A 15,037-nucleotide genomic window follows, 5' to 3' on the forward strand; every position below is an offset into this window, starting at 1 on the left:
GCTCAGCTTTTAGTGTTGTGGGTTTTACGTCAGAGTTACAAACATTATCACATGTAATCGATTGTCTCCCTCTGCATCCCTCTGTCCATAAATAACAGGAAAATAGGCCCACTTGCTCGACAAAAACCGAGAAACAAACTCTGTAACATACTTTCTCATAATTAGACCAATCCCAGATGATTAATTAAATCTCCAACAGCAATCACCTCAGTATAAAGGGCAACAATTGATCCAGCAATGTTAACCTTTATCCACCCAAGGCAAGTATTGATCATGACTAGTATTCCTGCTCAGCACAACCTTCTGGATTTAACAGCCAGTACATATAAGTTTTACATGGGAAAAAAATGTCTTTACCCAAAAGGCGTGCTTTGATTATAAGTTTACCTATATTATAAGTAAACACAATAACACATACTTACAGTGTGTTATTAAACATTTGTCGACAGGTTTTGTACAAATCATTCACAGGCAGGTTCAAAAGTTTTTGAAGATGTGTTCAAAGGCCATGAAGAGATGTTGAGTTTCTTTCTTGCATCTCATGGTTTTCTTCAGCAGATGGAGTTTGCTCAGTTGTCAGGAAGAGGGAAGAAGAAGTATTTTATAATTATATATATTTAAATAATATATTAAATTCATGTATCATATTTAAATTAAACATAAAAAATGAAGATAATATCTTAATAATAATAAAAAACATTTTTCGTTTAATTACAACTTGTATATTTAATTGTCACTAATGTCTGTTACGGATGCTTGACAACAGGAGCTATAGTTGTTGACCAAAACATTAATAAACACTGTTTAATCAAATGTTTGTGGCTTATATACTGCTGATAAAAAAAAATGAGTGCAGGTTTTTGGAGTTGTTTGGTGTCAACAGTTCTGTATATAATTCTGCTTTAGAGTCAATGTATTCATCCGCTGGGAGCGATTGCCCCCTTCGTTCTTCTTCTCACACTCCTCTAGCCCCGCCCCCCCCCCCTTTTTCGGCCTGCTTTTCTAAAAAAACATGTTGACCTGGATCAGCCCTCACAGTGAGAAATGAGGCGTCCGCCTGCTTCTGAGTAAATTGGCTCTCGTGGCATTCGAGGGGGAGTCATCAAGTCGGGCCGCAGAGACGGCCGGAACCACAGAAAATAGCTCCCATCATCCGCTTATCACGCTTTAAAAAGAAGAGTTATTAGAATAATGTTGAGGGCTTCTCATTGACCTCCTCAATGAGCTCTGTGTCTGTGTGTAATGCTTTTACACTTGTGATAATAAAATATGCCACTAAAATGAATTTATAGCTACCTAGATCAAAGCTATTTCTAGACACAGATGGCCATGTTGGCAGCAAAGAGGGTCTTTCCCTCCCCTCAGTCCGATGCACCACTTAACACGCTCTCTTTAGAGGGGGTTTTGCAGAGACACAGCTATCTTCATGCTTCTGCATTGTTATTTTATTGTACTATAGTGTTTGCAGCCCACATTCATTTCTCAAGTGTAAGTGCCACCTCGTGTTTGATTGTAAAACTTTGTGTCTGTGTGAATCATCAACTGCTGCTTTCACCAGCGCAACTGTGACAACTCTTTCATCCAGACTTGTTACATGGAGGACATTGTGCTCCTTTGACGGTGAGTTATTGTCAGCCCACTGCGTTCCCACTTAGTTAATCCCACATAACCTCTTACCCGTGCCCACACTTCTCCGTCCTATATAACTGTACCCCGAGCTCCCCTCCTACTTATTGCAAGACCCACCTGTCGTCGCATGAAGCTAAAAAGAAAGTAGGTTTATAAATAAGCCATGTGGAGAGAGAGAGGGAGTGTATTTATATGCTACAGACAGAAGAGAAAAATAACGTTTCCATGGAAACTAAAGAGCTGTGTCTAATTGGCAATAACACCTCAAAGAGATCTGAAATGAGAAACCATAGACTTGGACTCACTCGCTCTGCAATGCTCGAACAACATTTCGTTTTTTGAAACTTTATTAATGCTTTTTAAATGTATTTAAAGAGACTGATGGCGTTCAATCTGTCCTGTGCAAAATAGTTTTGGCCGCTGCAGCAGCCAAAACTATTTCTGGTGTGATGGTTATCAGAAACTAAAGCAGGAGAGATTATTTGGCACACGCACACACGCACACGCACACGCACACACAAACAAATCAAACATCAACCAGTCTGCCAAATGAAAATCCCTGTTTTTTTAAGAGAGCGATTAAGATTGGCGGCTGCACATATCTGCATGTCATCTCAGGCATCCCAGAATATATCATCACCTTTCTGATTCTTTAAGATGTGTAGCTAATGATTATTTTTATGATACATTTATCGCTTTAGTCTATAAAAGTTAGTTTGCAAAAGGCCCATCTCAACTCCCCAGAGCCAAAACCCAAAGGGACATCCTTAAATGTCTTGTTTTGTGAGCAGTAAATCAGCACATTTGAGAAGCTGGAAACAACAAATATGTAATTTTTGCTTGAAAAAAATTAAAAATAAATAAAACAAATGTTATCAAAAGTAGCTGATTTATTTTCTTACAAAAAACTAAAAGTCTGATTGAATAATCGACTTATTGCTGCAGCTCGGGGTTCTCTGCGACTTGCAGGTCAACAACGGATGTTTTTAATTCCTCATTTTCAGAGTTACTTGACAAATGAAAGTTCCAGTAATTGCGGAAGGAGCCAAACACAAATCACTGTTATGTAACCTGAGTTAACGGGACATAACACATTAATGACTTAATCTCTTCCCTGGCATGCGACAGCATGTACATGTGCCGAAGACGGAGGACAACGAGCTGAAAGAGGGTCAGAGACTCAAGGTCACCCTCCTTGTGAAAAACATCACAAATGTTACATGTCATTTTTCATTAAAGCTATTTGTGTAGTGACAAGTAAAAGCCCAATATGAGAGCAGAGTGAAATAATAATGATGGTTGGTGGTTGGGTGCTGCTGCTCGAGGCCGAGATGCTGGACAGAGGGCGAGGAGGAGGAAGCAGTGGACTGGAACTACTCTCTTCTGCTTCTTAGTTTATTGAAGAAGAGAGTAGTTCCAGTCCACTGCTTCCTCCTTTATTTCTTCAGGAGGAGACTGGTGGTTCACTCATCATGGTTGACAGTGCAAGTGATTTGTGTCTTACAAGCTATATTGCAAAACCCTCTACTTAATGAATACAACCCACAATTGGCTAACCCTCCCATCTAGACACCAATGGGCTGTAAGGCGTTGTAAAACACATTTCATTCAAGCTCAAAAACAAACGGTGATGTATGCAGGCATCAGCTCAAAGTTGTCGTATAAGACACGTCATGCAAAACAAAATTAAACTCACCAGGCAGCCGGCCCAAATAGCCGCACCTATGTTGTGGCGATGTACTCAGCAGTGTGTTTACTGTTAGTTCTGTTAGCTGTTAGCAAAACACACCAGACAAAGATGCACTCAGCTGTGTTTTACCACTACTGGCTAGCTTATCAGTAGCAAGAGAGGAGTAAACAGGCAGTCAATGGCAGTACAAAACAGGTATTAAATGTGTTTTGAGTAAGTGTGAGTCACCGCAATGTCGACAGGTCCTCGGCCATGCAGCCATGCACCCAAAATATTATGCAGTTTTGGTTTAGCAGAATGCAAGGTTAGCTGTCAGAATGGCATGATCCTCCTGGCCGAGACACTTTACAACACATAAAGTCAAACTGATCAGCTGTTTTCCTGTTTTATTCATTTGTAATTTCGGATTTAGTCTTGTTTTTTGGTGACCACAGTAGAGTCTTTATATCCAAACATGATAATCTGAGGTCTCATCCATTGTCTGTAACTGAAAAACACAACCTCTTCCTCCCGAACAGGATGGATTCAAAGTTATCCCTTGTTAGGAAAATTAAAAGTAAACAGTTTTTAACATTTGGACGAAGTCAACTGAAGTCTCATTGGTGTTAAAAGTGCAGTCCAACAATTTTACACTTGAAGTTCAGTTTACTGATCAAGGAGAAGACTACACTGTTTTATCATGTCTTCTGTAGCTCTAGAGGTTTCTAAAGTCTAAAGAAAAAAAACCTGTGGTGTAATCTGGGTTATCTCTGCTCTGGTGTGGAGAGGTAACACTTAAACCAGTCGTCTAATAGAAAATGGGGTGCATTATTGGAAATGTAGGATCCAGCGTTTTTTTTATACTTTACCCAAAATGAAAGTCAGGATACTTGGACTCTTGATTTTTTATGTGACTATTGCTAGCCCTGTGTGTACACTGTGTGTAAATGTAATAGAAAATCACTAGAATACTCCTTTAAAGTCAATGTCGGGTCAATGTTGTCACAGAGCGCCAATGACAGAGCCTCCCAAATTGTTCCATCAGGTAAAAGCTGAGTTAGGATAGATATTTTAAAGAATATGAAGATGCTTCATGCATTACTTACTTACTTACTTACTTACTTACTTACTTACTTACTTGCTTGTAAACATAGTAGCCCAACAAATTCTGTACTTTGTGATTAAGAAATGCAGCTTTTTATCCTTTTGTTTCGTAAGAGTTTTTCTGTCCCTCCATGTTTTCTTTTTTAAAATGTGGAAACAAATTAGTACTGTATGTACAAATCTTCATATTTCACGCAAAAAGCAAAAAAATGCGTCCAAGACCACTATAAACTTAATATTGCCACAGCTAAGCACTAAGTCTATTTAATAATAATCAAAAGCAAAATGCAACCAAAAACACCCCATTTTGTACCATAGAGTCAATACAAACGCATTTTAAAACGCCTCAAAAACACTCCCACTGAGTCTTTATACAGAAATCATGTAGGATTACAATAGTCTTCACTGGTGTGTTTCTGTTGGATGTCAGTGCAAGTCTGAGTGGGCTAAAGTCTAAATCATACAATCCACATCTCCACACTCTTGGGAAAACAATAGCATATATATATGTATATAAAAAAAAAAAAATATATATATATATATATATATAAATAGGAACATAATCAGAGCTCTCTCTCTCCCTCTCTCGCTGTCACTCTACAGACACACCCACACACACATACACACACACACACACACACACACACACACACACACACACACACACACACACACACACACACACACACTGGCAGGGATCGGAGCAGATGCACAACCACCAGGCGGGAGCAGCTCTGTTCATCTACTATGGAGCAACAAGACAAAGCTCCGACTGGAGACATGTGCAAGTTTGTGCAACAGAAATCTGGGAGCGCATTTATGAAAACGCAGTTTGTTTATTGAAGGAAAACGAGGAAGCAAAGAAGAGAGGAGCAACTCAAGCATCTTTCTTTTTTATGAGGATGAAACGGATGTCAGTCTTCCAGTGATTCAGTCTACAGCAACACCAAGGTAAGAGTTTATAGCTTTATATTCTTATTTTTTATTCTTATTTGTAATGTTTTTATTATCTTTTGGCTCATCTGGGAATATTAGAAAAATACTTGTTATACAAAAAATGCATTTCTTTATCATTTGTTATGATCAAGAATGTTAACTTGTTTACTTTCCTGACTCCACTTTAAATCTTAAACATTTCAAAAAGGCATATTAAGAAAGTTTCACCTTGATAAGTCCTTGATTTTCTGTCCCTAACTTATTCTAACTGCTCAGAAAAAAAACAATTAATACTTAGACAAACCTTTCATGTGGCCGACTAAGTCGACTGTAAAATATGTGGAGAGTGTAAACAGATAGAGGAAAAGATTTTAAAGGCCAAATTCATTTTTCAAGGTTAGGGTAATACTCAACCCCTCTCCCTCCCCCACCCCCCCACCGCTCCCAGCTGTCGATTATTCCTTCAGGCTTTGGATTGATTTCCAGCACTGGACAGCTCCTGTGGCCTCAATGCAACAGATTCACGTCACAGCTGTTGCTTAGTTTGCAAACTGCCCCGTCATAACTTCTGAGAACCATTGACTTCCTTCGACAGTGATGAATGTGCAAAGATGGAAACTTCACTTTTATCCATAACAGTTTTTTTTTTGATTGGCGTCACACATCTGATACGCATTTATGGGCAGAGGCAACAAATTATGACCCAAATATATAGTGTGGCTCAGAATATCTCCTATCAAACCGATGAGAATTTACGTGTGAAAATTTAACCCAAGAAGCATTGAGAAGTTTTACTCCAGTAAAAGAAAAATACACCACTATAAATGTAGTCCATTACAAGTAATAGTTTCAAAGTTTTACTACAATATTTAGCTGATTTGTCCTACAGGAGTTCCATTTTGCTCTCTATTTTGCTCTTTCCTAGGAACTACACAATACTTTAGTTTGTTTGTTTAGTAGGATTAAAACATTACTATTATTATTAAGGTTATACGTTAAATAATAAAAGTAAAATTATTCATTATGCAAAACATCCCTATTCAGAGTGTCATGCGTTTTGTACACAGTATATTATTACCTATGCATTAACAAGTAAGCAGCACTTTAAGGAGGATCTAGGACATATGTTCAGTATTTGCATCTAAAATTTGGTACAGCAAAAGTATAAAGGAGCAGAATACAGAAAATACTCGTATAAAGTACAAGTAACACTTGAGTTAATGTATTTAGTTAGTAGTAGAGAACACAAATAGGCTACTCTTTAATGTTCATCTATTACTGTTAATAGATATTGTGTGTGTGTGTGTGTGTGTGTGTGTGTGTGTGTGTGTGTGTGTGTGTGTGTGTGTGTGTGTGTGTGTGTGTGTGTGTGTGTGTGTGTGTGTGTGTGTGTGTGTGTGTGTGTGTGTGTGTGTGCGCGTGCGCGTGCATGTGTGGGATGATGACGTTGTTCTAGTGAAAATAAGTACGTGGCTGTTACACACATAGGTCCATATTTTTCAGGACACTGTGTGAACCTACAGCTGTCCTATGGGACCAATGTCATCTTAAAGACATTACATATATACAAAGATACAGAAAAAGAGAGGAAAAAATGACAAAGGATAAAAACATGGCATGACCAAATGCAGCTCTCTCACACGTTTTTACACATTCCTTTGTCTTTAAGGAAAACCTTTGGTGTGGGTTTGTGTGTAAATCTTTTACTTTTCTGTAAATGGCATTACACGCTGTAGAAACATCGTCTGACGTCATAATCTCTTCATTTTAATCTGTATTTTTTTTTCTCACACTCTGTCCAACGCGGTGGACTTCATAGCATTTATTTCTTTTTTTCCTTATCCCTCCCTTCCTTTACATATCATTAGATCTCAGATTACACAAAAGGGTTTAAACCAGGTCACACAGCAACTTGGATTGGGAGATTAAGGGACATAGTAATCTGGTATTTGAGAAGGGCTCCCTCCATTATTTTCCTCCTCATGAGATTACTCTGTAATATATGTCAGTTTAGTTCCTCTGACGCACCTGGATAAGCGCTACATCAGAGTCTTCAACACACTGCATAATTATAATAATCAGTATTTGTGGTTTGCTGCAGTTTTTGGTGCTTCTTTTTGAGTATAAGTGGTTAATTTAAAGGACCAGTATGTATTATTTATTATATAGTGGTAACTAGCAGTGAGTTTGGAAATTGTTACACCAACTGAATAGCAACTCCCGGGTCTGAAAATTGAAGGCAATGAGGAAGTGCCTTAAACTTGCATTCTTTCTAATGGCCATCAGGGGGCAACTCATCTGGTTGCCAAAAGAACTCTGATTGTATAGAAGTCTATGAAAAAATGACCTTGCTACTTACTTGATTTAGTACATTAGTAAACATTGTAAACAAGAGTTTATGGTGTCAAATGCTAGTTTCACATCTTCTTTAATAAAGCATGAAGTTCATTTAGTTAATTATGATCCCATTTATAGTAATATGGACAATAAAGCAGAGTATGCTTTAGGGCCTGGCGACCTTGTGATTGACAGGTTTAGCGTAAAAAACGCAAAAGGCTATTCCTAGAGCCAGTGTTTGGTTTGTCCATTCTGGGCTTCAGTAGAAACTTGGTGAACTCCAATATAAATCATTTGTATCATTTGCTCATTTGTAAGCTGACAAAAACACAATGATTCTTAGTTTCTAGTGTTTTCACACTGATGAAAACATGAAAAGTATATACCATTTTTGCCAATTAATTCCACTGAATCCTACTCACTGGTCCTTTGGGGGAGAGTCCAGGGCCTCTTCTTATATCCTCTCTTCTCCTTTCCTCTCCTCGGTCGGTTTACATTTTACTCCTCACAAGTTGTCTCACATGATAAACCATCGTCACACACACACAGCAAATCAGCCCCATATAGTGAGAGGAGAGATGCTACTATGGAGACAGCTAATACAGTAACTATGATAAGCCATTTATTACCGATCCTCTCCCTCAGGGATCTCGTCAGCTGAGAAGGCCAGGGGAGATACTGACAACAGCAAGCTTCATTAGTAGTAATATTGAGTTAATGGTGTTATTTATTGGTTATTCACGCATACAGTTACTAATAAACACATACATCAGCCTTTATGAAACAAAGCATTTACAGCCACAGAAATGAAAATCTCAGTTGTTTTTGTTTCAATGCCATGAACTAAAATGTAAACAAAGCTTCACTGGGGAGGCATGTAACAAACATGGATTTGGTCTTTGATACGTCACAGATACTAAATCTATAACATGAATCCAGTAAAATGGATTGGTGTAATGGTCCTGCAACACATGCCACACATATGTGAAGATAATCATTTTTCATCTTGAGAGTAGTTGACATAATGTTTAAAGTCATAGTTGGTTTTGTAGCAGTTTTGTCAAAAACATTGTTGACTTAAGACTCATTCGACAGCTTTTTTTTCTGGATGGAAATTGCTCAGTTGTCATGGAGATGACGAGCATTTTAGGACTTCATATCCTCGTGGGTCCAAAAGCCAAGACAGTTAATGGAGAGCTAGTGTGGACGGCTTTGTTTTGGTGTTTTTTATTGTTTGTATAAAATTCAGTTAAACCTATAAACCTGATGTTCATCATGGCATCAACACTTTTCCCACACACTATTATACTGCATTATATTATCAACAGGTAGACAAAAGAACAGTCCACAAACCTCTCGTTCATTTTAACAACAACTTAACATTATATACAGTCAGCTTTGCATGATTCTAATGATGACAAACACAAGTATCATTCTTCAGAAGTAAAATTGAATATAATGCAACTACAAAAAATGTATTGACAACCCCTTTATCCAATGTAACAACTTATGTTTAAAAAAGAGACATGTTATATATTTTTTATAAATAGCTGTGTCTTGTAATTCCATGTGGGATGGACCAAATGTTTGGCATGATACGGAAATAAAAACAAACCAACAAGATTAACACACAGAACATTAGAAACAACACAAACATGTGAAAAACTGATGCTGATGTAAAAAAAACTAAAAACTTGGGGTTCTCCTCACCAATAGTAACAGTATACAATAAAATGAAAGATAAATTCAGCAGAACTACACCGGAGCAATATAGTCTTATACTCAAGCAGACCTGTGGTGTTCTGCCTGATCCGGCTCATGATGCTGCTGGCACTGACACTGGCCTATGGGGTGAACATATCGGCATGTTGGCTGGCATCTTTAAAGACTCTGTAAGAAAAGGTCGGGACATCACGCAGAGGACTCTCTCCTCCAGCTGTGCGAGTTATCCAGCTGACGTAATCATCTGCCCTTTTGGGATTATCAGGTCGACAATCATTCTTCATCCAGCCAATCAGCAGCCAGTTCGTAACATCTGTCCTTGGTGTAGGAGGAAAGAGAGTCTGGAAGCATCACGCACTCACACAATGGTTGCACACGGCCCACATTACATGACAACAAATCCTATCAAAATCTGGACGTGTTTGTGGGTGTGAGTGTGTTTCTGTTTGCTTGTACTTGTTATTGATGGCGATATTGAACAAAGGCTCTTAAACTGTACTTGTCAGAGACTTTCCCCAAGACAATCCATTACTACCTTTTATCGTCAACTAAATTACTTATATCATCCAAAGGGATTCGGGTACCATAAAACATAAACAACTGTTGACCTTTAATATTGCGTGCGATTGACCGTTTTATTGGTTATGCAACCCAGTGCTTTTTGGTTCTCTTGGTTCCCAGCTTGCTGACATAATAAGCCGAGCAAAATCACCCTTCAACCTTGTCATCAGGCCAAACAGCAGATCAATTGTTCCTCTAACAGTAGATTACCACTGATTCATCTCTTTTTAGACCTTTGTCCCTCCCACTGCCTGTCTGGTTTTCCACCCCTGGTTGGCCTGAACTTCCCTAAGGCTAACCACTAGCAAGGACCTAATCAATAAGCTTTCATCACACAAAACTGTCTGGTCTGCTTCGTGCATTAGGGCAAGGCCAAAATTTGCAGAGATATTTGATTCTTCAGATTTTTAGCCACGCTAGGAACGTGACGCTATGGATGACAATGTTGGTTGATCCGCTTGCTTTGGTCCGGATTTAAATAACTCAACAACTTTTGGATGAACTGCCACGTAATTTAGCTTAGGTCAATTTTTTTATTTGTCCTAAACTATTACCAAAGTCTTATAAAACTTATGCCATTCCCATCAGCCTCAACTGTCCTGCTGAAATAACCAGATGTTAACATGGTCATGTTTGTTTAGCATATTAGCGTGCTAATCATAGTACTCCTACTTGCCACAGTAAATATTAGCATGTTAACAATATCATTGATAGCATGTTTGCATGTTGATGTCACTCCAAAGCAGTACTGTGTGAGTGCCTGAGTTTTTTTTTGGGGGGGGGGGGTACAAGAATTAGCTTTCATTGGTTGTGTTATTTATCTTAACATGTTAAATGTAATGATGAATAATATTTTGTTCACAGAAAATGTATCATGGGAAGGCAGCACTGATAACAAATGCAAGAAGCACCTGAGCTCATACTGCCTCCGTCCAGCAACAGTACTTTAATGGTTGGAACTGCCCGCCCCAACCTACATTACTGCCCTCGCAGACACAGCCTGATGATCACCGGTGCCATGGGAGCGGTGCGAGTCAACAGGTAAGAGACTATAGGGACTAGAACACTGTCAGTGGCCACAAATGTTTTATTGAAGAAAAAGGGTTTGGGTCAATGGGTTATTTTTGTTCTAATTCACTTAGAATCAGAGATATTAAACAAATGTGTACAGCTTTTTATAAGTCACCCTTAATAAAGGGTTTATAATGGTTAATGCATTAATAACTAATGCTTTATAGCTCAATAATAAGTCATTATTTATATCAAACATTTGGGTTGTGAAAATTGAACATTATCAGGTAGACCTTAAATAAAACCCTTTAACCTCTAACCTTATGGAACATGGCTGCAAAGCATCTGGACGACAGCCCAATTATTAACTATTAATGAACATTTACACATGCAGATTTAACCGTGTGCATGGAGTTGTAGTAGGGGAGATACTCTCTCAGAGTTCCGAGGATAGTGTATCCAAAAAAAGTTCACCCATAATACAGCCACTGTGTAGCATTTCCCCACTGTGTGCAAGCAATCATGGCTGTTATCAGAGTTTAGACAAATGTTAGCTGCTATGTCCTGCTCTCTGAATGGAGAGTTTGAGAGCTTTATAAGCTGCCAATATCCCTGAACAAATTTTCTACCGTGTGTTCCTCCAGATACAGCATCGTTTCCACAGACGAAGATGCCCTGAAGATCTCCACCTTGGGCCTCCACAACGGCCACAGTCCTCTGACTCAGCAGACATTGTCGGGGGCCTGTATGCGGGCTGAAGAAGGAGGAGGAGGAGAGTGTCCAGGAGGTGATCAGGGAAGAGGGGCTTTGTCTTTGAGAATAACAAATGAGCCCATCATCCAAACCAGCTGCCGCGCTTCACCTTCATGTCGTCTGGGCCTGGATCTGGGCACTGGCCGCCTGCGCAGTCGCTTTGTGAAGAAGAACGGCCAGTGCAACGTAGTGTTCAACAACATGGAGGATAAGCCACGGCGCTACCTGGCTGACATTTTCACCACCTGCGTGGACATACGCTGGCGCTACCTGCTGCTCATTTTCACCACTACCTTCCTTCTGTCGTGGCTGCTGTTTGCTCTGATCTTCTGGGGGACGGCACTTGCACACGGAGATTTTAGCCTTCGCATACCAATGAAGGAAGGGGATCTTCGAAACAACGTGGGAGACGGGAAAGACGAATGGCGGCCATGTATCCTCCACATCCAGGGTTTCATCGGGGCCTTCCTCTTCTCAATAGAGACCCAGACCACCATTGGATACGGTTTCCGGTGTGTCACCGAAGAGTGCCCAGTCGCTGTGATTACTGTGGTGGTCCAGTCCATCGTGGGCTGCATTATTGACTCCTTCATGATTGGCACCATCATGGCAAAGATGGTGCGCCCCAAGAAGCGGGCGCAGACCTTGCTGTTCTCGCATAATGCCGTCATCGCTCTGCGAGATGGCAAGCTGTGCCTCATGTGGCGCCTGGGCAACATGCGCAAGAGCCACATTGTCGAAGCCCATGTTCGCGCTCAGCTCATTAAGCCGCACGTAACGGCGGAGGGCGAGTACCTCCCTTTGGAGCAAAAAGACATTGATGTCGGCTATGACGACGGGCTGGACCGGCTGTTTCTGGTGTCACCGCTGGTTGTGGTCCACGAGATCAACAAGAACAGCCCTTTGTATAACCTGAGCCGCAACGACCTGCTCAAGGAAGACTTTGAGATCGTAGTCATCCTGGAGGGGATGGTGGAAGCCACAGCTATGACCACTCAGGCCCGCAGCTCCTACTTGTCCAAGGAGATCCTGTGGGGTTACCGCTTTGAGCCGGTGGTCTTTGAGAAGGGTGACCGCTACCAGGTGGACTACTCCCGCTTCCATAAGTCCTACGAAGTGCCATCTACGCCTCACTGCAGTGCCAGGGAACTAAACCAGATGATGGGTCGTGGCGGGCAGTCCTCGTCCTCCAGCTCGAGTTACTCACGGTCTCCATCGCCATTCGCCCAGAGGGCAGCCCGCCACCTCTTGGGCCCTCACTCCCCCAGCGCTTTCTGCTACGAGAACGAGGTGGCCTTGTGCTGTGGGGACGACGAGGACGAGGGGGATGTGAAGGAGGACGCTGGGAGCCTGAATATAAGAAGTGACAGAGAGGTAAAGATGGGGGATGACATTCACTTGGGATTCAAAGAGACATTTGTGGAGGCACAAACAGTAGAGATGCTGTGCGTTCTGGACTCAGAGAATCAGATCAGCCTTGACAGACTACAGCCCACCCTACCTTTATACATCAGCAGAGAGTCAGGAGTTTAATCGATGGTAATGGCTGCCCATCCATTTGTTTCCTCTCTTTGTTTGTGTGCATCCAACCAAAGTATTGAACTAGTCTGAAAATAAAAGTTTTTCGTAGCTGTCACAAAATCCACTCAGCTTTTGATCATAACTTGCTCTGGTTTCAGGTATTGGTCACTTTCAGTTGTTATACCATCAGCATCTAAGCAACGCACAGCTCATCTACTTTTGAACATGACGACCAGGTATTTCTCTCAAATCATGAGGTATCTTGAAACTTTGTTTTTTTGTTTTATTCAATACAGTGTATGAGCTACAGTTAAGTCAAGTTTTTTTTATCTTGATTTCCAATTGAGTTTTTGTAAATATATGATTTTGTTTTAATTTTGAAATGATTATGCATCATATACATAAATGCTATGAAAGAAAATGTCATTATTTTAAAGGAAGCATGACACAAACGCCAAACTTTAACAGACTTATTTTCTCTGTGTATAAAATAAAATATTTCAGTATTTTGAACATCTGTCTTCCTGCCTGAGTTTTGTTACTTTTCACAATTCATAAATAAGCCATTTATTCCATGACAGGCAACAAGTTCAAATCAATTGAAAAAGGGCCATGAAACACATTTCAAACGGTTAGTCAAACATGTACAGATGAGGAACAAGCACTTTATTCTTACTTTTATCAATAGATACAAACACTTTGCAACGGTGTATTGGTTTGTATGAACAAAGAACCTAATAAACAACACTCTACACCTTTAATGCTTGTATTGTCTCTGTTGAGTCTCTATTACACATTCCCTCAATGGTTCAACAGCCCAGCCATGCTGATTATTACCTGTTTCTGAATAGACAAGATCACACAAATCTTATTTGTCTTGACTTTCGATCAAAACATAGGTAGCTGCACGTTCTCTCTACAAGCATGGCTGGATAACCAACAGGGCAAATCCGACAACAGCTCCAAGGCCCCAGACCTCCGGAGGTGGACTGCCGCATTGATGCCTTGAGTTCAACATTTTAACCGTAGCTATCTTAGATTTGCTAGCTGCTCATCGGATGGCAAATTCGGTCAATCGTTTCGTCAGTCGGTTGGTCGGTCCACCATTTTGATACAGACTGAAATATCTTAAAAACAATTGGATGGCTTGTCTGTCATGATATTCATGAAGCATTCATCCTCAAGATAGATTCTGATAACTTTCTTTATGTTTTCTACTCATCGGGACAACATTTTTGATTTGTCCAATAGTTTGGTGTCATTCTGGCAAAAAATCTGCTAAACTAATGACAATAAAGAGATAAGAGATAAAGATAAAGAGGTTTTTATTGTCATTGTAGTGATACAACGAAATTCCCATCAGCCTCAGTTTTACTGCGTATTTAGTGCGTTAGCAAATGCTAAGAGATGTTGATCATGGTAAAAATGATGGCCCATCCATTAAACATTGTCATCGTGAGCATGTTAGCATGCTGATGTTAGCATTTAGCTCAAAGCCTCACATGGTTGTGGACTCTTGGTTAATTGTCGGGGAACCTGTGCCACTTAAATACAATATCAACTGGGTATCTTGGGATCGTATAAGTCTCAATGCAAATTTTAAAGGCAGCTGTGTACACAATGATGATAGAACGATACTTTAAGATGTGTATTCACAATCAGTGCAGCCTGTCCATGTGGGTTGAAAACATATCAAACTGTGGAAAAATTAGAATCAGAATTCAGCAACAACGACTCTGATGGGTCTACGAGAGGCAAAATGTCTCAGAGAATCTAAAGCTCCCTTTGATCAAA

At 40.1% G+C, this 15,037-nt stretch overlaps 1 protein-coding gene across 1 annotated transcript; it reads left to right on the forward strand.

Moving 5' to 3' along the window:
* Positions 1-5,326: 5,326 nt before the first annotated feature.
* On the forward strand, positions 5,327-13,255 carry LOC129095543 (ATP-sensitive inward rectifier potassium channel 12-like). Its single transcript, XM_054604029.1, has 3 exons — positions 5,327-5,353; positions 10,823-10,999; positions 11,614-13,255. The coding sequence occupies exons 2-3, from the start codon at positions 10,857-10,859 to the stop codon at positions 13,253-13,255; spliced, it is 1,785 nt and encodes a 594-aa protein (XP_054460004.1). The 5' UTR covers positions 5,327-5,353; positions 10,823-10,856.
* Positions 13,256-15,037: the final 1,782 nt, after the last annotated feature.

The sequence above is a fragment of the Anoplopoma fimbria genome, chromosome 9, assembly GCF_027596085.1.
Source record: "Anoplopoma fimbria isolate UVic2021 breed Golden Eagle Sablefish chromosome 9, Afim_UVic_2022, whole genome shotgun sequence".
NCBI classification, from domain to species: domain Eukaryota; kingdom Metazoa; phylum Chordata; class Actinopteri; order Perciformes; family Anoplopomatidae; genus Anoplopoma; species Anoplopoma fimbria.

Bases quoted from the DNA above. Each gene is read 5' to 3' on its own strand.
- LOC129095543 (XM_054604029.1), top strand. From the start codon at position 10,857: ATGCAAGAAGCACCTGAGCTCATACTGCCTCCGTCCAGCAACAGTACT. The intron at 11,000-11,613 runs GTAAGAGACTAT...GTGTTCCTCCAG, and splicing joins GGAGCGGTGCGAGTCAACAG to ATACAGCATCGTTTCCACAG.